Source organism: Gouania willdenowi, chromosome 15, assembly GCF_900634775.1.
Source record: "Gouania willdenowi chromosome 15, fGouWil2.1, whole genome shotgun sequence".
Lineage (NCBI taxonomy): Eukaryota > Metazoa > Chordata > Actinopteri > Blenniiformes > Gobiesocidae > Gouania > Gouania willdenowi.
The window spans coordinates 7,678,786-7,699,174 of NC_041058.1; the positions used below are offsets into that span (position 1 = coordinate 7,678,786).

At 39.8% G+C, this 20,389-nt stretch overlaps 1 protein-coding gene across 1 annotated transcript in view; it reads left to right on the top strand.

Annotated features, from left to right (window-relative positions):
* lrpprc (leucine-rich pentatricopeptide repeat containing) overlaps window positions 1-20,389 on the top strand; it is a 72,650-nt gene that overhangs the window by 43,123 nt on the left and 9,138 nt on the right. Inside the window, exons 24-34 of the mRNA XM_028468397.1 lie at window positions 687-811; window positions 2,100-2,206; window positions 7,425-7,493; window positions 7,605-7,695; window positions 8,041-8,183; window positions 10,231-10,360; window positions 12,242-12,368; window positions 17,225-17,313; window positions 17,386-17,590; window positions 19,889-20,016; window positions 20,135-20,250. Of these exons, the coding sequence (XP_028324198.1) occupies window positions 687-811; window positions 2,100-2,206; window positions 7,425-7,493; window positions 7,605-7,695; window positions 8,041-8,183; window positions 10,231-10,360; window positions 12,242-12,368; window positions 17,225-17,313; window positions 17,386-17,590; window positions 19,889-20,016; window positions 20,135-20,250 (1,330 nt within the window). The remainder of the gene's footprint in view (window positions 1-686; window positions 812-2,099; window positions 2,207-7,424; window positions 7,494-7,604; window positions 7,696-8,040; window positions 8,184-10,230; window positions 10,361-12,241; window positions 12,369-17,224; window positions 17,314-17,385; window positions 17,591-19,888; window positions 20,017-20,134; window positions 20,251-20,389) is intronic.

The following is a 20,389-nucleotide window of genomic DNA, read 5'->3' on the forward strand; positions in this document are numbered from 1 at the left end:
CCCAGTCCCACTTTCATGTTTTCTTCCTTTCTCCGTCTTCGCGCCCATCACATTGTGCTTCTGTACAATCTTTTTGTTCGTTGCTGTGGCAGAAAAGGCCAAGCAAGGAAATACATGGCGTGAGAGAGCCATGCGAAACGCTCTGCCACGTTTCTGCCAAATTGCTGCAGCTTTAGGGGGAAAGGGCATCAAAGAGGTCTGGGAACTGACAACATGGGATCAAATAGAGATCAGAGAGTCAAGGAGGACAGTGAGAGAAACGGGAAGTGAAAGAGGAAAGAGTGCGAGGTTAACGAGGTCTGCAGACGACAAGAAGCTGAGAGGTGTGGAGAAGTTGAGACCCGAGCAAAGAGGCTAAAGTTCAGCGAGTCTTTTTATCTGCTGCATGGCCTCGCTTTTAAAAGTGTGTGCAGGGAGGCATTAGCTGCACACATACAGGTGTGTGTGAGTGTGTTTTCATTGTGTGAGACGATGTATTGAGGCCAAAAGGCTTCATCACCTGCCGTCGAGCTGTCAGGAATTCAAAGGCTATTATTTCCCCCGATGGGTCATGGTGCTTGAATAGGAGGTCACGGGGTTAAAGCCCCATGATACGCTCGCTATTCTTTACCGTCCCAATCCTGTACATGAATGATTAGACAGGCCTGGCATCTAACTCTCTCTCCCTTTGTGTGTGTTTTGTGCAGTAATGACTTTTCCGGAGCTCTCGACGCATCGTTTGAGTGTCAGAAACGCTACAAGCAACTCCCCCGCATTCATGACATCATTGTTGCTTTGGTGGAGAATGGTGACACAGACTTACTGCAAAAAGGTTACGCAAAATTTTGTACATAAAGATTTCAGACAGTTTCTGTGTTGAAATGTTGAATACACTCAAAGTGTCAATGCGGAACAATTACTTTAAACTGGCAAATAATGGGCATGACAAATTGTAAATGTGGTTAAATTGGCAAAAATAAGCATGAAATATGGTGAAAAGAGGTTTAAATTGACAAAAATGGGTCAACATGCACGACATTAGGTGGGAAAAGTGGTGGAAAGGGTTTATAAGTGCCTAAAAAGTCTGGAAAGTAGAATATATGTGCAGAAAAGGCATTGAAATTTGATGAAGTGACAGAAATGGGAGTAATGTAGCAAAAATGCATTAAAATTAGCAAAAATATCAGAATAAGAGATGAAAGTAGTGATGAAGTGATGAAAATAGGCCAATGTGCAAGTTCTGTGTAGTTGCAGAAAAAGGGTAAAGCAAAAATGGGCTGAAATTAGTTTCTTGAGTGCATCTGGTGACCCCTCCAGTGTTTCGCGACCCGAATTGAGGTCCTTACCCCAAGGTTGAGAACCCCTGCTGTAAGATAGTGATCATATGGTGCATGGTTTTTTGTTTTTTTTTTTTTTTTTTTTGGTCCAAGTCCTTAAAATAGCATAAAAGCCATCAAATAATCTCAGAATGTTTTGTTGAGGGAGAACTGTAGGAGACATGGTGTGATTATTGTATACATAGTTATGGATGTTCAGTGCTAACGTTGTCTTATTGATATACTTAAATATTATAGCATTTTTACCAAAACAGTTTTTTGCTTCTTTGATCATTTCTTGTATTTTCTTAATGATGGCCACAGTATCCTCATGAACTGTTGTAACGAGACAAATTAATGCTAACCTCGTTCAGGTTTTGCTTAGTTTTCATTCGACTGCAATGAAATATTTCATAATCCAGGATCAGAAACTAAAACAAAAGCCGTCTCACAGTTGGACTTAAGCAGGCAGTCGAGAAAGTTTACTATATTATCCTCTGCTTTGCTGAACATGGAGGTCTGATTTGGGTAACTGAAAGTTTACAGTGTGTCTGTGTGTGTCCTGATGCTGCAGGACAGAGATAGTCTTTAATGCTGAGCGCAGCGCTTTAGCAAGTTTAGCGAGAGAGCTTAGACTTTCTTTTGGGATTCTCTTGTTTGTTTGGGATCAGAGTGAGTCGGATGGTTTGTTCCTGAGACACGGTGCCAAACAATAGAAACAGACGGGGAAAATATTGGTGTGCTTGTATAGTCAGCAGGTGTTTTTTATCACGACCTCTCTGTGCTCTGATCTTTTCTTTCCAGTCATGGATTTCGTGAGTCAGGAGCGTGGGGAGATGACGATGCTTTACGATCTGTTCTTCGCCTTTGTGCAGACGGGCCGTTACCGGGAGGCCCGTAAGATTATCGAGGTGAGTAGATTCAAAGCAAATGTTTCTTAAAGTTTAGAAACTCGTCGATGCTTCCGCTTGGAATATCTTTGTTTACAGTCAGCCACAAAATGCCCAATCTAAATGATATAACTAATAGCTAATTTTAGTACAGGGGCCAAATACGGATCAGTTTGATGTCAAGTGGGCTACAGAATGTATACGGGAAAGCAAGTAATTTTCACATTATTGTGCCCAAGTTTGCACTTCTACGTATACATAAGATACAAAATCTGTAAGAAACTGACATTATCCAAGTGATAGATATCAGTCCCAACAGGACAATCTAGGAATTTCCTAGATTTGTTTTTAATGAAGGGAAATATTATGTCATAATTTAAGGGAAAATTGTAGGATTTTGTAAGAATTTTGAGATTTAACAATAAAAATTACTGCAAACATGAGATATAAGCACCAGGAAAACTGTGAGCCCCTGCAAATATCGTTGAGTTTCATTTACACCAGAGCATCTCAACTGGTCTCACCCTGGGACCCACATTTTGACACGGCCATTAAATCGCGACCCACTTTTTTTCTGAAATTGCTGTTGAAAGCACACACATAATCTATTTTCCTGTGCAACATGCATTTTACAGCATGCCTGTCAAAAGAAAAGTTTCTTTCAAAATAAAAGACAAGTCCAGCATGAGAGACATTGTTTCTTTATTTTTGACCAGTGGTCCACGACCCACCCAGTACAGGTCCTTGACTCACTTTTGTGTCCCAATCCACCAGTTTAGAATAGCTGATTTACACAATGATTCATGTTTTCTCTATCATTTTTACTTTCTCGCGCTGACCAAATTGGGTGCTCTAAAGGGCCGAATTAGGCCCCTGGGAATTGAGTTTGACACGTGATATACAAAATGGGTTTCATAATGCACCAAACTCCCTCAATCACTAAATACGTTTTTTTCAAAGCCATATAATGCCATATGTATTACAGATACAATCAGCAAAGTGTTAAAAAACATAACAAAATACAATTAATATTGATAATAAAGCAGTTTCTAAAAAAAAAGGAAATGAATCATAAATTATTGAGATTATAAACAGGATATCCTATTACTTCCATATAACATAACACTAATGATGTTTGACTGGATCTCTGAGTACAAGGTTTCAAAAAGACAGACATTTGCTCATAAATGACTGGAATCTAAATGTGGGACATCCATCTGCATGTCGGAACAATTTCCACATCCTCAGTTGTTGAAAATCATCTGACCTGAACAGGCTCGGAATATTCATATCTTTGTCATCCTAAATCCAGCTCTAAACCCTGTAGATTAGTGTGAGAAAAGGAGAGAGGCAGAGTGAGGGGGGGGATAAGAAGCGATTTTCACATGGCTAAAACAAATGCGCCGGTCTGGGACTGGACAGTGGGACGGTGGATTGATGAGGGATGAGCCTGACATCAGAGGAAGAAGAACAGGGCCATTATGTTGTCTAATCAGGATGAGAACAAAACAGGGGGAATAAAATACCTTCCTACTCTCGCATGTCCCGGTATGTGCAAAAAACAGGGATTTGTCCCTCCTGAGGATTTCTAAACCCTCTTATATGTATTATCGACATGTTGTTATTGTGGCCCTCATCCTCTTCCTGTTAGATTGCATGACTGTTGTTCTACTTACAGACATGTGAGAGATGTGCGAGGAGTGTTGATGCCCAGACAATAAATGTACAATCAGCTTCTACGAGAAGAAGACACAGCCACTACAAACAAGATTAGAAGTCAAAAAGCTGTACATTCACTGCAGAGTGATATGTTAGCTGAATAGAGCAGGGGTTCTCAACCTATTTGGGGTCGCCAGATGCCTTCAAGAATTTTTTTTTTAACATTTTGAGCCCATTTTTTTTTATTATTATTATTTTTTGTAACTACACCAAACTTGTCGTTTTTTAATTTTTCATCACTTTTTTCTTGCCTTTTAATGCATTTTTGCTACATTACTCCCATTTTTGCCACTTCTCCATTAAATTTCAATGCCTTTTTTGCAATTTTTTCCACTTTCGTCATATCATCAGTGCCTATAAACCCTTTCCACCACTCTTCCCACCTAATGTCACATATGTTGACCCATTATTGTCACTTTTAACCTCTTTTCGCCATATTTTGTCGTCCCCCCCCCCCCCCCCCCCATTTAACCACATTCACGATTTGTCATGCCCGTTATTTGCCAATTTACAATAATTATTTGTATTTTTTTTAAATGATATTACCCCAACCACGCTACCCCCATTTCTGCCACTTTTAAGCCAATGTTAACACTTTTTTAACCAGTTTTTTTTGTTGGTTTTTGGCCACTCTAATTTGCCTTTTTTAACCTGTTATCTGTGGTTTTTAAAATCCCATTTCACCACCATTTTTGGTCACTTTCCACCCATTTTATTTCTGAATAAAACAAGGATTTACATCTTTAAGATGATTATATGCTATGGCACAAATTATAATAAACAGCGGATATTATTCAGATAAATTATTACATTTGGTTATCACAGATTCATAGAACAATGGACCATCGTTTTGCTGACTTTATGAATGGGCCCCAAAAATCTCTCCCATTTATTCCCCCTTTTTGATGGCCCTATCTCCACATGACTGTTCTTCAATGTCCATATCTGTGTTCAACCACCTTCAGGTCCCCTGTGTCTGAAGCCTTCATTTTGGGGGTCGTGGGCTGAAAAGGTTGAGAACCACTGGAATAGATGACTAAATAACAGGGTTTAGCTTTTAAAAATGACCGGTTTTTGGTAAATGTATCAGCAACAAACAATGAAAAGCTGGTCAAAAGGTTTATTTCTCAAGGTTTCTCAACACAAAGTCAAAATATTCCATTTTCTTGTTGCAATAGCTCAACAAAAGACGTTAATCAGGCAATTTAAAAACAATCATATCCATCACTTGAATATGTGGGAACATGCACTCAAAGCCACAAATACTTTTGATTTTGCTGTTGAGAGTGTCAAGTGGCTGCTCAGAGTGGAGTCTCTCTTTAGTCTGTGTTTGGTATAATTGGCAGCTGATTAATCACAGCTAATTAGATGTAATGATGGAGAAAGGTGGCCAATTTTGTTGCTGAATGGTTGTGGGCAGGTAGGGGGCTTGTCAGATGGCCTTTCCTATTATCGGGAGGTGCGTGTGTGCTGTGGTCAAGGTTAGGTAGTAAAGCTAAAGAGTGGTGGGCCATTATGTGTTTTTGGGTTGGTTAGAAACCTGTGTGTGTGTGTGAAGGCTAGGTGACCAGCTTATTAGTAGAATTGGCTACGTGCACAATATGGTCCCCCAATAACTTCCGGTCACAGTTTGTGTGGGTGAGGACTTCAGGTCCCAAGGTCCTGCCAATCAACCTGGATTGTTGTGAGCGAAGCCAGCGAGCGATGGAAAAAAATAGTATGTTGGGTGTCTAAAAGAGGAGATTGGCCTATCAATGGGTTGGAGGTTCAGCATTACACTGTTTTGTACCTGTTCTTCACGATACAATTCCTGTATTAGCTTCCACTTTGCCATTATCCCAAGTGAGTTTGCATTTTGTATTGTACAATACAGATAAAAATATGCATCATATTTAGATTTGACGTGCTTACAGCAAAGTTGCTAGACATCTCCATAAACATTCGGTGCTGCTGGCGTAGAAGAGCCGTCACATACTGTACTGTCAAAAATCCAAAACACTTTTTTATGCACCGTGATATGGGGCAGAGTGGAGCGAGAGCTGTCAGGGACTCAGCCGCTCACACTGTCCCGTCTTTGGACCTGAAGTGTTGAGAATCACACCGTCGAATGCGGAAGTACACTTTCGTTGCCCGGTGCAACAAGCCAATTAGGACATTAGGAATTGCGATGAGGAGGCTTTAAGCGGAGGTGAATACGAGGTGGGAGAAACCTAATTTATTTTTTTTTACAGTTAAGGGCCACACCGGGCTTTTAAAGTGGCAGCGTGATGGACTTTAATGCACAACGCCGTGTGGATTTTTTTCCCTCTGACCCACTTGTGCCTGTCTAACATACCTTCTTATTCCTGAGGATTTTGTTTTCAGGGCCAGATTAGGAGTTTTCCTTAGAGGATGGACAATCTTAAACATCCATGCATATGCTGCCTGAGCGCTTAAGATTTTACCAAGTAAAATGCAAAAAAAAAAAGATGGAGTACCCTTAGTCTCTAAGAAGATTAGAGCGACTGAGTGTGAGTGAATGCAACACTTTTTAATTTGTCCCTTTGGCTGGTTGGGTAAGGACATAATTCCTCTGCCTGGGACAGCCAAAGGGATGGAGAAGCAGGGGAAAAGAGCAAGGAGGAAAAGGATTTGGAAGAAGGAGGCAGGGATGAAGAGAAGAAAAGATAATGGCGGGCGTGCAGGGATGGTCAGAGAAAGGGATGACGGGCTTCCATCAAAGAGGCCAGCGCGGATTGAGCACCGTTGATCCTCACTCAGATTAGCTTCCCACCAGATTGGTCTGTGTCCAGCTCTTATCTCCCCCTTCACCCCACTCACCCTTTTTTTTTCTTAGCCAGATTACTAGGCAGAGAGGGAGAGTGAGATTTCTTAATCCTAGTCTTATTCAGATTGTATCAGAGCCACAGGAGACAGATGAAATCCTGATCACTGCTATTCCATGATAATAATCATCTAGTCACTTCATATATCAGGCTAAATCTCAGCTACATGAGCCTGCAGATCAATCTATGTCCACACACACACACACACACACACACACACACACTCTGGTCATCTGCACATCAGGTTTATCTCCAAAAAGGAAGTCTGAACCCTTTAAACCTTGTCTGTTATTGTTTTTTTTTACTCTACTTGCACCACAAGAGGATTTCATATCAAAATTTAAGTCACCAACCAAATAAAGTTCACTTTGCTGCAGCACTCATCGGTACAACTAGATACGTTGGAGTTTACAATAACGCCCCAACCATTAAATATATTTGATAGTTATTTGTATAATGTTACTGCTTTGGTCATGCTTCAGTCTGCAGCCCTTGTTGTATTTGTTGAGCTATTTTTGTTGCTCATTCGACAAAAAGGCAGTCACATGTGGGTCATTTCACAAATGGCCCACCCACTTCGGTTTAAAAAAACTCTGAAAGTTTAATCAATTGTTCCTTGATTATTTAATTGGCACACTCAATGTTTTGTTTGATCAGATGAATACTTCCCTAAACTCCCTTCCGCTATGTTGCAGACCCCTGGGCTGAGAGCAAGGCCTGGACGCATGCAGTGGTTCGCAGAAAAATGCATAAGTGCTCAGCAGGTAACACAGTCACACCCTTACTCACACATAGTTGAATATGGCCTAAATAAATGCAACAAAGAGGGGAATAGTTGTATAAATGAAAAAGTCTGATGAAGTCCGTGTTAATAGATGGAGGCCTTGGAGCAGATGGCCGACATGACGGCGAAGCTGTTTGAGTGTGACAGAGACGACATGTATTATTACGTCCTGCGGCTCTGCAGTAAGTCTCGTCCTCTCTTCTCGTTTCTCTCACTTTCATATTTTACACCTCCTGTAACTTGTGCCAGTGCGACCTTCCAACCTGTGGGTGTGCTTTTGAACACACGCTGTGAGAAGTGAGCAGAATCCCTGTGTATGTGTGTGATTACCGCAGATCTGTGATTGGAGTGTTGGAGTTGATTGCTGAGCTATTAGCCCCTCTTCCGTGCACACACACCACACTCGTTATTCTGTTTGATAAATTACCCCATAGTTGAGGGTCAGTCACTTGATCAGATTAGGCTTTTGATTGCCTTTTCACAGCATGATGTGCTTAGTCTAAAATCACGGTTTTTTGTTATTACAGAGGAAACCAACAACTGGAAGAAGGCTGAAGCCATGTGGACCAAGATGCAGGAGGAGAACGTCATTCCTCGGGAGAGGACTCTGCGTTTACTGGCAGATGTTTTCAAATCAAATGGCCAGGAGGTGCCCTTTGCGGTGCCTGAGGTAATGAGCCACTGCATATGATGTTTCTCTCTGAAACAGAGGTGTCAAATTCATTTTAGTTAAGGAGACAAATTTGGAGCAGTTTGATCTCAAGTGGGCCAAAGATTTTATGCAGGAAATCGAGTCATTTCAGCATTGTTAGTTTAGTTTACTTTATTAGTTTATTATTTTGTGGACAATCCCCTTTTACAATAAAAGGAGCAACTTTAGCCTTCGCGGCTAATTTCCAGCTGTAGTGCCCTAGTTTGTACTTCTACGTATACATTGAATACAAAATATGTAAGAAACACACAATTTTCAAGCAATAAGTAGTAGATATCAGTCCCAACAGGATCTTTATTTTAAATTTCCTAAATTTTGTGACCAATTTGTATTTAGTTAAAAAAAAAATTATTTGAGGAAAATTTAAGGATTTCTGTGAATTTGGAGGGTTTTTTTTTGACTGTTAAACATTAAAAATGGCTGCAATCATGCGACGTAAGCACCAGGGAAAACTGAGCCCCAGAAAATATTGAGTTTTATTGACACAATGATCCATGTTTTTCTCCTGCGGACTGAATTGGATGAATAACGAATAAGAATAACATTCAAAAATATTATTTAAAAAGGAGACAAAAAGAACTTGCTTATTACGTGGACGTCAAGAAAACATCAAAGCGATCAGCAGACACCTCTGAAGAAGATTGGCAGTGGACAGTCGAAACGTGTCAGGAGATAAAAGTACATTTCCTGAAAAATGTCTGAATAATTGAAACCTTAACATATCATCCAAAATGAACTTGCTGGAATTATTGAAACTAAATAAAGAATGTTTTCATAAATGATGACACAAGGATTATAAATCATCATTATCACATGACTCCACCTCTACATTAATGCATAAATTGACCAATAAGGATTGGAAAGGTCCCCCATATAGATCTTCCTCATTCTGATGTCACTGCACGTTAATCTATTTTTATCCTCAGAACCGTTGCTTACTGAATAGATCACCCTCAGCACATGCTGACCTTCTCCTCTAATCATATGAGCAGCCCCCCCCCCCTCCCCAAAAAAGCATCTTTTAACTCTTATCAGCTGCTCTCCATATAGCCCCCCCACACACACACACTTTAAGCCTGTGGTCGTTACAAGCAGAGGAAACAGGATTGAAGCTCAGATCTGAAGTGTAGTCAATCAGACTGGCAGCCTGGTGACAGGAATTACTGCTTGATCTGTCTGTAAATCTGTAATGCCAGACTAATTTCAGCAGCAGCTAAACGCCACCATATGGCTGCCGACTGATGCCTCGCTGTGACATATTTAAGTGGAGGGAATTCGTTTTTTTTAATTTGGTAAATAAAAAACGAAGATGGCTTTAATTTATTGTGTTAATTTTCATGTATTCAGACAACTGTTACTTAGGAATTCCGCTTTGATCTCCTGATATGTTTCGACTTTCAACTGCCAGTCTCCGTCAGCGGTGTCTGCTAATCGCTTTGATGTTTCCTTGACTTCCGCATATAGTTCCAAGGAAATCAGGAAAGATAAAATCAGTTAGGATTTCCTAAGTAACAGTTGTCTGAATAAATGAAACCATAATATATTATTCCAAAAGAAGACAAAAAGAATCTTGCTGGAATGGCTTTAATTTGCTTCGTTTTCACTCGTCTGCATGCTCGTACAGCTGGAGGCGTGATGAAACAGGAAGTGACCGCTGTAGCCTGCAGCTATGAACTTAGTGACCCCAGGGGCTCTTAAATTGACACCCCCCGATTTGACACGTACACAGTTTTAACACGCGCACTTTTTCTTTCGCCCCTAGGGTGCCCAACTTAATTTGCCCCCAGCCAATACAGCTTAACCCCTCCCCTTGTAGCTACACGGGTGACTGAGCATCACGGGGCTCGGCCGTCTGTCCTCCCGTCGTTATTGCACTGTCATGTGCATGCATACTCTCACCAGCGAGCACACACTTAAACTTTTCACTGTTGTAATGCTGTGTAACAACTGTATTATGACAAGGTGTGAGCGTTAACGCATTGTTTTTTTCCCGTGTCATTTCCAGAGCTGGTATGAACAAGCAGCCTCCAAACAGCAGGAGAAGACAGCAGCACCAGCAGCAGCCCCCCCAGCTTTAAGCAGCACTAGCTACACGGGCTCAATGCTGACCCTTTGCAAGAAGGGAAAGGCCAAAGGTGAGCAGCAGGAGGTTCATGTGACATCGAGCTGAGAATAGGCAGGAAACCTCCCAAAATCAAAGTGTGTGAAGTTTCATTTTGAAAATAATTCCACATCATCTAAACTGAAGGTTACAGCCTGCTTGTTTGTAATGGTGGTGCTAATGCGTCAAATAACTAAAATCTGCTAATTTTGAACACCAAACAGAAATTTTATTCAGCCGTAAACGTATTATCTCCTTGGCTGCCAGCCATTTTCAGAACAGTAACCTCCCTCACTGCCAGCCATTTTAGAGCATTTTGACTGATTTTTAAGAATGTTATACTATGACAATCTAAAATTTGATTCTGAAAAAATAGACTCTACTTTTATCAGAAGAAATAATTTTGTTTCTAGCGTGTTTCGTTCTTCTGTAATCAGCCGTTGAATAGAGGTAAGTTTCTGACAAAAAGCTGAGAAAAAAGGCTTTTTCTGAAAAAACCTCAGTGACTTTAAAGCTAATTTTTTGCTTTAGGGGCCCCTCAACATTGGTTTCCTTTTATGAAACAACAAAAAACAACACTGAGAACAGGCTTTTGATGGCAAAAATATTATTTTGCTGTCTGGGTCAACTTCCTCCTCCTCTCGGATATGCCGAGTCTCACCGCTTGCCCCGGTTTGTCGATCATTGTCTCTCACATTCGCGACACTCTCAATATCCCACTTAGTTCCACGCATGCTCTGGTCGAGTGTGAGCTGGTGGGAACTTCAGCATCAACTCTCGTAGCGCCATTTTCTGTCTCGTAAACTCCTTTCCTCTCCCTCTGACCTCTGCCCATCACGGCTGATCTCTCATCCAAAGGTGTGCTGCTGCCACCTACATGGCACCAGTTGGTCACTACATCACAGTCCAAGCCTGATATTCATGGGAGAAGTCCGTCACACTGTCTCCTAGCAACCCCAGTTGAAAAACACAATTGACATACATATACGTCAATGGCAGTGAACATTCGGATATGAAATGACCTGTATATATGTCAATGACAGTGAGTTAATGAGACGCTCAAACGAAAGATACTACCAGTGTTTACCCATCAAGGATTAAAGCCTAAGGGTGTGCGCAGTGCCATGCATCTGACGATACAATACGATTCATGATTTGCGTGTCAAGATGCAATATATAGCCCGATACTAAACAATGCAATATACATTGCGATATATAGCGATATCTATAATTATAAATTTCACCTTTACAAATACAAAATGGTATGAAATACTATTTTATTTATTTATTTTTTTACTTGCAGGAACAAGTAAATAGTAACCAACTGTAATTCAAGTACAAATATCAAAAACAAGTGGTATGTTTATCAAACTGTCAGATTACATTTTTCAAAAAAGTTTAACTTTTGCTTTTACTACAGATTCATATTCTGTTAAATTCTTAAATTATTTTAAAAGGTAACAACATGCATTTATAAAAGTGCACAGTATGTTTAGTGAAAATTAAGTGCAGTCAACTTCCAGGCGTTTAACACAATTAAATGTTTGTTTTTTGTTAAAAAAAACATCATAAGAAAAATCATTAGAAAAAAAATCAATTCACATATTGTTTTGGTCGATACGATAATCGCTCGGTGAAATGTTGCAATATATCGCCAAATCTATTTTTTTCTAGCATTTTGTAAATGTATTTAAATTCATTGTATTCACTTTGAGTTTAGTTTGCTGAAGTTTCCCTGAATGATCCCTATGAAGAGTGCTGCTGTAGCATCTAAATATTATAAAGTTAACATAATTTCATTTGAGCTTCAAAATGATTGAACTCTTCTTGTATTTCTGTGGTGGCTTCTTGTCTTGCCCTCGCCTCTGTTTCTTGATGAGTGTCCTTTTTTTTTCTTCATGCCTTTATTCTACAGAAGCGTACAGTGTGGTGCAAGACGCTGAAAAAAATGGCGTGATATTAGGCCCCAGCCCTTACGATGTTGTGATTCGTGCTCTGCTGGCAGAGGGATCCATTGAGGAGGCCATGGCCGTCAAAGACATGTAGGTGTTGGTGTCACTGTTTGTCAAGTCAGAACAATGATTTTTTTTTTAAAAAATTTTTTATTGTCTCTGAGAGATTTAGGAGACTGAAGATTTTTTTTTTTTTTTTTGATCCAAGGTTACAAAATTCAAAAGTCTTAAGAAATAACCTTGCCAATCAAAATGACCATAGTTGCTTGAAAAATCATTAAAAGCCCAATTATTGTGTTTAGTGTTCGAACTGAATGCCCACAGTGCTGAGAAAAAGTATCATCATTATTATTCTAAGTATTTTGCATATTTATCACACTTAAATGTCCTGGATTATCAAACCAATTTTAATATTTCACAAAGACAACCCAAGTAAACAGAAAATGTAGTTTCTGAATAATGTTATTTATTAAGGGGGGAAAAAAAAGCTGCACACAGGATCAATGCAACTAAAATAATTTAATTTTCCAAGCTTTTGGTTGGAGGACATTCATCAGGGTAACAAACAGTATGGTCACAATGAACAGGCTTATGTAATACAGGCAATCAGTCACACCTTTGCTACACCACTCCTGATCACACGGGAGATGTAGTATAGAAACAGGAGGAAGAAGAGTTTGTTCATCGCTGTGCAGTCAGGACTACAAAGTAAAGAAGCACAATAGATCTTCATCAGAATATATACATAAAGGCATCTAAACTAGAGAGAAGACTCATTATATACACAAATAAACAGTTTGCAAATACAACAAATACATAACATTAAAGGATGAGGACACTGCATACATATGGTTGTAAGTGCGGTGATTCTACTTCGGATTTTTTAATGAGGAAAAAAGTCCCAAACCCATCTGACCCAATGTGAAAAAGTAATTTAATAAAACTTTTTACAGCACTGCATAACATAGAGGTCCACCAACCTTAATTACATTAAACTCACAAGCTGGTTTTCCAGAGATCAGATCTGGCAACCCAGTCCTCAACTCTGTCATTGCACAAAGTAAACTTTGGATGACATTGTCAGTCAACACAAGGGATTCATGTTTTCAACTTATTATTGTATGAACCATTTTATTTACAAGTTGTATGTGAATCTGACCGGTTCTGAAGACAATAACAATGCTTTTATGGAGGTTAATCAGCTCCTGCAGTCCTTACAATGATTACCAGAATCCTGTTATTGTTTAAAAACACTGAACTTTGCCTTGTTTTGATCATATTTTTCATCTCCGATTAGTGTGATTAACTTCTTTGAATAGAAGGGCAGTCTACTCTCCGCCCTGGGGCCTCAGGCCCAGCACGTCATTGGTAAACAGTGAAGTGAATTCCACATGTAGCCCGGGCTATGCTGCGCTGCTCGGCTGGTGACAGCGGATCACCTCAGGCTAACGCTGCATTTCCTCAGCAGACACAAGGATTATAAACTGATTGTGTGTTAACTCACTCAGCCCTGCAGGATATGAACAAAGGCTTCCACTAAGCCACATGACACACACACACACACACATGCTCAAATGTACCGATTAATTCAGGAGTTTTCTGGGAAGAGTGACTTTTTCTAGAAACATCAATCCCCTTCCAATTAGTAATGTATTGTGTGTTGTTGTTGTCATATCAGGGCTCAGGCCTGAAGACAAATAGATGGACAGGCTTGAGGTATTAAAGATTTAGCATGGAGCTTCTGCTCTTAGTGTTTTTAGGTAATCTCCTTCTTTTTCCTGCACTTTTTGGTGTCCTTTTGTCCCTTTTTCTTTGTATCACTTTCCTTCAACACAAACACAGACAGCAGAGAGTTCACATAATAACCCAAAGAAGAGATTCAGTCGCTAACAGGCACTGAAAGAAAAAAAAAAACATGTAAAAACATCTATTACACCATCAGCCTTTTCCCTGCTTTCAGCCAACACGGTTCAGCCACTCGCATATTGTGGGAAAATAATCATATCAATTTGTGGAGCCGTGTTTGAACAAGCAAGAGGCGACGGTGGTGATAACCCATCTCCTGTCTCCTTTTGAATTGGTTTATGGCATCCCTGCTTGGATAAAAGCTTAGTTTATCTGCACTCTTAATGAGAAGAGAAATGAGCTGAGAGGAGAGTGTAGCAAGGATGGAAAATGGATGGGGGAAGGATGGAGATAAAAGGAGCTAAGTAGGAAAAGAGGAGTGGAAGGAGCTGAAGAGGACTAGATTTAATCACATACGGGATAATGAAGACGCTATAGGCATTAATTCTGTGTGTGTGTGTGGGTGAGTGGGTGGGTGGGTTTGTTTTTGGGTAATCTGTACAAAATTGAGCAGCGGGGGTGCTTATGGTGAGATTAAGGGATTGGGAGAGAGTGATGATGAGAGAAAAAGAGAGCAGAAGACTTTAAATGATAAATTCATTGGCCCCCACAGGCATGTGTGTGTTCATGGATGTTTTAAAACAACCCACATAGATCTTGTCTCTCCTGATAAAGAATGATTCTTAACCTCACACCTGCAGCGCTGGGCCCTCCACCGCCGCTAGCTCGAATCTTGGCCTGGATCCTGCCTTGGCCCAACGTCGCCACGGCGATAAGGATTGCCTGCCTTGATGCTCAATTGGGCGGAAGGATTAATCTGGTTGCATGGCTGCAAAATGAATATAAAAAAGCCAGGAGGGAGGCTTGATTGAGGTTTTAGTGACAAGAAAAAAAGGAGGAGCTTCACACACTTGCGACACACTCACAAGCTAGCTCAGCAACATCAATCGACTGCTTGAGTTCTGTATTATTTTCAGGTCACAGCTGGCGCTTTACTTGAGCTCAGGCTTGTTGTCAATCAGATTTGTAGTATTGTCTTGCATGTTTTCTATCTTTCAGCTCATGTTTATCCCCCTCGCTTTCTACACAATCTAATGCTTTTCAAAACTGCGATGCCTGCCTGATAATGGTACAGAAGCACCGACAGTCTCAAAGTAATCACAGATTATACAGCTTTTGCTTTTAGCGGCGATTCGCATGTTCATAACAAGGTGTTTTGTTATTGCGTCGCTCGGATGGCGCTCAAATCTGTTATGCACTTTTGACTCACTGTCACTTGATATGATTTTAAAGGAGCGGGTTAAAGGCTTTGGTAGTTGGCACTGAGGATTCAGAAATAAATGCAGCGTTTTTGTTGTTCATCAAAGAAACATCCGAAATTAGTCACAATAACATCATTTTGAACTTGTTTTTTATGAAGTGGAATTCTGTGCTTTAGAACCAGAGCCTTTTCTTAAACCACGAGTCCAGGCAGAATTATGTATTACCATCTGAATACTGAATTAAAAAAATTCTTTAAAAAGAAGCATAAAGGAATGATTATTCAGCTGTATGTTGATAAATAATTACCACAAGGTGCTTTCTTGTTATTTGGAGTAAAAAGTTGTGGTATATGGTGCATTATTTGTAAAGCAAGTATGGTTAATGTAAAAAAAAAATTACATGGTTTTGGTGTGAGTATTATATTGCATTGATTGTTTACTTATAGTTTGCAAATTGTTAGTAAATTGAGACTTTAACGTTTAAATTAGGAAATATATAAAACATTAAAGAGGTAAGATTAAATAAGTTTATACTTCTTCCTACTCCTTTTTGTTCATGTAAACTGAGATGCGTAAGAATATGAAGATGCACAATACTGTTTTGTTGTTTTTTTCTTCTTGATAATTTATTTTATTTTATTGTAAACTGTTTTTAAAGATGTAATTTACATGATAGACATAAATAAATCAAATCAAAATCAATCAACATGTGTAATAAAATAAACTGCTTCAAATGTATATAAGGATACAATCATTTGCTTCACCAGCTCTAGGTACAGTTATCGCATATTTACAATACACTTTACGCACCTTCTAAGTCTTCACATGCTCATTTGCCATTATATTGTTTTTCATTGGTGCTGGTTATTGTCAACAAAGGGAAATTTGAAATATGTCTGAAATAGGTTTTAAAAAAAAAAAAAAACATGTTAGAAATAAACTCAGAAGTTTTCAAGTTCCACCTACAAAGTGCTTGTGCCTTAGAAAATACACAAAAGGCTTTTTTCTCTCCTGTACCTCTTAGCCCAGAGTTGCTGGAGCCAAACAAAACTTGATAGTTGATCAAATTTCAAAGTTTTACTTTAAGAAAGAAGATTAATCTTAAAAATGGAGCCATCCTCTGTACGTAGTTCCTGTTATTAAATATAATCCAGAGTAGCTGGAGCTTCTCACTTGGTGCAGAAGTTAAGATGCTCTTCACTCTCCAGCAGAGATTGGGAACTTATATTACACTAAAATGGGATTGTCAGCTCTGAGGGTCACATAATGAATTTTTTTTTTTTTTTATCACTTTGTACATTTTTTTTTTTTGCTGTTTTGTGCATTTTTCTTGTCATTTTGTGCATTTACCTAAAGAGACCTTACCTTTGACCAGTGGTTTCCAAACTGGAGTTTGTGTACCCCTAGGGGTACTTGAAAACCTCTCAGGAGGTACACAGAATTATTTTTCAGTTCATTTTTTAATGTTATAGATTTTTTTTTTTTACATGCACACAAACTTTTTTTTTCATCCATCAATAATAATTTGTAGCACAACTCTTTAAAATACACCAAAAGGTGAAGTTCAAATACTAAAACTAGCAAAAAAAACTCAGAAATTAATGAATAAAAAGGCCTAAATTTAAGGTTAATGTTGGATGAGACACAGGAAAGAGTTTAGCGAGCCTGCAAACACAAGTAAATAATGTATACCATGAGTATGGGTACATGGGTACTTGCAATAAGACATAAAGGCTAAGGGGTACATATAATGTTTGGGTAACACTGCCCATGTCTGCTCTACAGAGTCATCAAATACTACAAGGTGTAACTGTAGTTGAATATCTTCTTGTTTTTCAGTGCACAATCACATATTCCTAACTTTAAGCTGAGTGAAATCGCCAGCAGCCTGCTCATCATCGCACAGTCCAAGAAAGGCCAGGTGAAAGGTGAGGAGCCGTCACACAGATACACACATTTTTCAACTTTATTTGACATGCACTTGTTTCTCTTCTGCACAGATGCTTTGGAGCAACTGAAGCTGATGTTCCAGTCAGACCAGATACCCATGCAGCTCGCCATCACTAGAGTGGTTCAGGCTATGGGTAGCCATGGCGACATAGCAGGGATCCAGGAAGTGGAATCACTGATGAAGAATCTCAGCACAAGCCTGAACTTGTCCAGAATGTTGTTTGTCAACAACTTGACCCTGGCACACATCCAGAAGTAAGTATGGCAGGATGGAGAGGTTTGTGATTCAAAGATAAATGTTGCTTCTTTATGTGAATGAGTAGTCATTTTATTCTACATTCATTCTTATAAACAACTAGAACAGGGGTGGCAAACTCATTTTAGTTCAGGGGCCAAATATGGAGCAGTTTGATCTCAAGTGGGCCACAGATTTTAAGCGGGAAAATTAGTCATTTTAACATTATTGTGCCCTAGTTTGCACTTTTACGTATACATTAAATACAAAATATGTAAGAAACCAACAACATCTAATAATAGTGATGGATATGTCAGAATTTGAGGAAAATTGAAGAATTTGTAAGTATTTTTCAGTTTTTTCCACTGTTTAACATTAAAAATTACTCCCATTATGCATGCGATAAAAGCACCGGGAAAACTGTGAGCCCCTACAAATATTGTTAAGTTTCATTTACACAATGATTCAGGTTTTCTGTCATTTTTACTTTCTCCTGCAGGCCAAATTGGATGCTCCAAAGGGCCGGATTTGGCTCCCGGACTTTGAGTTTGACACGTGTGAACTAGAGATAGTCACTGAATGTAGAAAGTCATTAATGAAAATAAGTTTAGCTCCAAGATTCATTGTGTGGAGCCCAGCGTACATTTTTAATGCTTTTTTTCTGTATACACTGGAATCGTTGTGAAGTCTCCAGCTGCACAGTGTGACAAACACCAGGCTGACACCCTCAAAGTACAAAGCTCGCATGGCGTCAAGTACAAATCGAGAACATAAGCATAATAAGATTATTCATGTATTCCTTTTAATGTCATAAAAACACCCGTCATCCTCTGCTGCTTTGTCGCCTCTCAAACAACACGGAGGAAATAACAACACACATTGTGCATCAAAGTTTCATATCGCCACTCTCCACATTAGCGCCACAAAGTAGCCTCCTCATGCCAACCCGCGTGGACAGCAGGAAGTGAAGAATAGCAAAGCGGCCTCACGCCCGACTGGCCATCAGCGCACAGGCCTGTCAGCTTGAACCCTGACCTCTGGGAGCAGCGCTCTGAGCCTCTGTGACACGTGCCCCCGCGCTGTATCTGAGTCAAGCTGACTGGTTAAAAGCTGCTGCGGGAGAAAACGGAGCGGGCCCGGAAAGAGGAGCACCACATTTAGAGGGGCCCCTCGCTGAATTATTCAGACGGTGCTGGTCGCAGCGATCAGCGTGGGTACGTTTCCCCCCCCCCCCCCCCCCCCCCCACCTCTGGGTGCTCACTCATACACACAGAGCCACACACACACACACACACACACAGCTATGTGTTAAATATTAATCTGGACTGGTGACGGCAGGGAGGTAGCACAGAGCGCTCAGTGTTAGGCATGATGTCGGGTTGCCAGATTGAGTCGTTTTGTGTTTGTAGTGCTTGGCTGTGCAGCCTTTGTTTTGTTCTGTCAACATCAGCAGAAAAAAAAAAACATGTCACACACATTTCACACTGAGGTAAGGAACACAGAAGAGTTCAGTAATTAATCCTATGCAGAGGTTTCAACAGTATTTTATATTTTCTTCCAATGTCTCCCCTTTTGCTTCTGCAAAATGTCATTTTAAGGAAATCTTAATAGCAATGAATTGCTCTAATTTGTATTTTCTAACCAAATTCATTCTCTTTGAATAAGGAAATTAATCTTGTCCGTTTATGTCGGTCTAACTCAAAGGTTCGCAAACTTTTTTGGGTATTCCCCACTTTGAACGAAGAAAAACGTTCAAGCCTCACCTGCCCTGATTGTCCCCCAAATAATCCTGACAAAGAACACATTTTCAGATTTATTGAACTAATGGGAAACAAATAACACCCAATTCATAATCAAAAACAAATTTAAAGTAATTACCTGCATAAATAGAAATGTAAAAGTGCACTAGTCAAAAAATACAGGAAATTATGAAACATTGTTTACAATATGTGACAAACCGAATAAAATAAACCTTTATTGATCTCCAATGGGGAAATTTAAGTAGACGGCTTTTCAGTCACCTATTGAAATTTTGTTTATTGTTCCGCACCATTTTACAAGCCCACCTCAATAATAATTTTTTAACTTTAGTTCCATGTTACATTGAGTTCCAGGACGCATATCAAATGCAGTCTAATAATTTAATGCTCTTTTAATTTCTGATACATTTTTAGGCTTCTCAGTATCACTTTCTTTGTGTGTGTGTGTGTGTGTAGGCATTTTGTTTAGTATTAATGATGTTTCTGATATTGTCAACGAAGAAGCTCTGGTGTAACTGGTGAACTGAAGGTGGTGTTCTCTGTGCGGTTCATCCACAGCGGTGATTTGGAGGCAGCCGTTGAGATCTTAGAGGGTATTTACACCAGTCCTGACGGCTCCAACAGCAGCATGTCCTTCATCTTCAGAAAGGTGTTGGAGGCAGACAACGACCAAGCGTTGGACAAATGTAAGACACGCACACACACACACACACAGAAGGTACATAAACATGGAAATGTACCATGTGAAACCACACGTTTATTGTAGATTTTATGTCTGACTGATGTCTGTGTGTTGCTGTGCAGTGAGTGCGATGGCTGAGCGTCTCGCCAACCACTTCGCCTGCTACAGACCTGCCACAGACCTTTTCCTGCAGCTGCTGGAAAACGACAAATACGAAGATGCCAAATTCATGCTAGCAGTGAGTATCGCCGTTTGTGTGTGTGTGAACGTGATGAGCCTCAGCGAAGTCACTGATTTATATTTGAATCAGTTTTGGCCAAAGATGGGATTTGAGATTAATATTTATTATTTATCACCTCCACCAACAAGGACCTAAT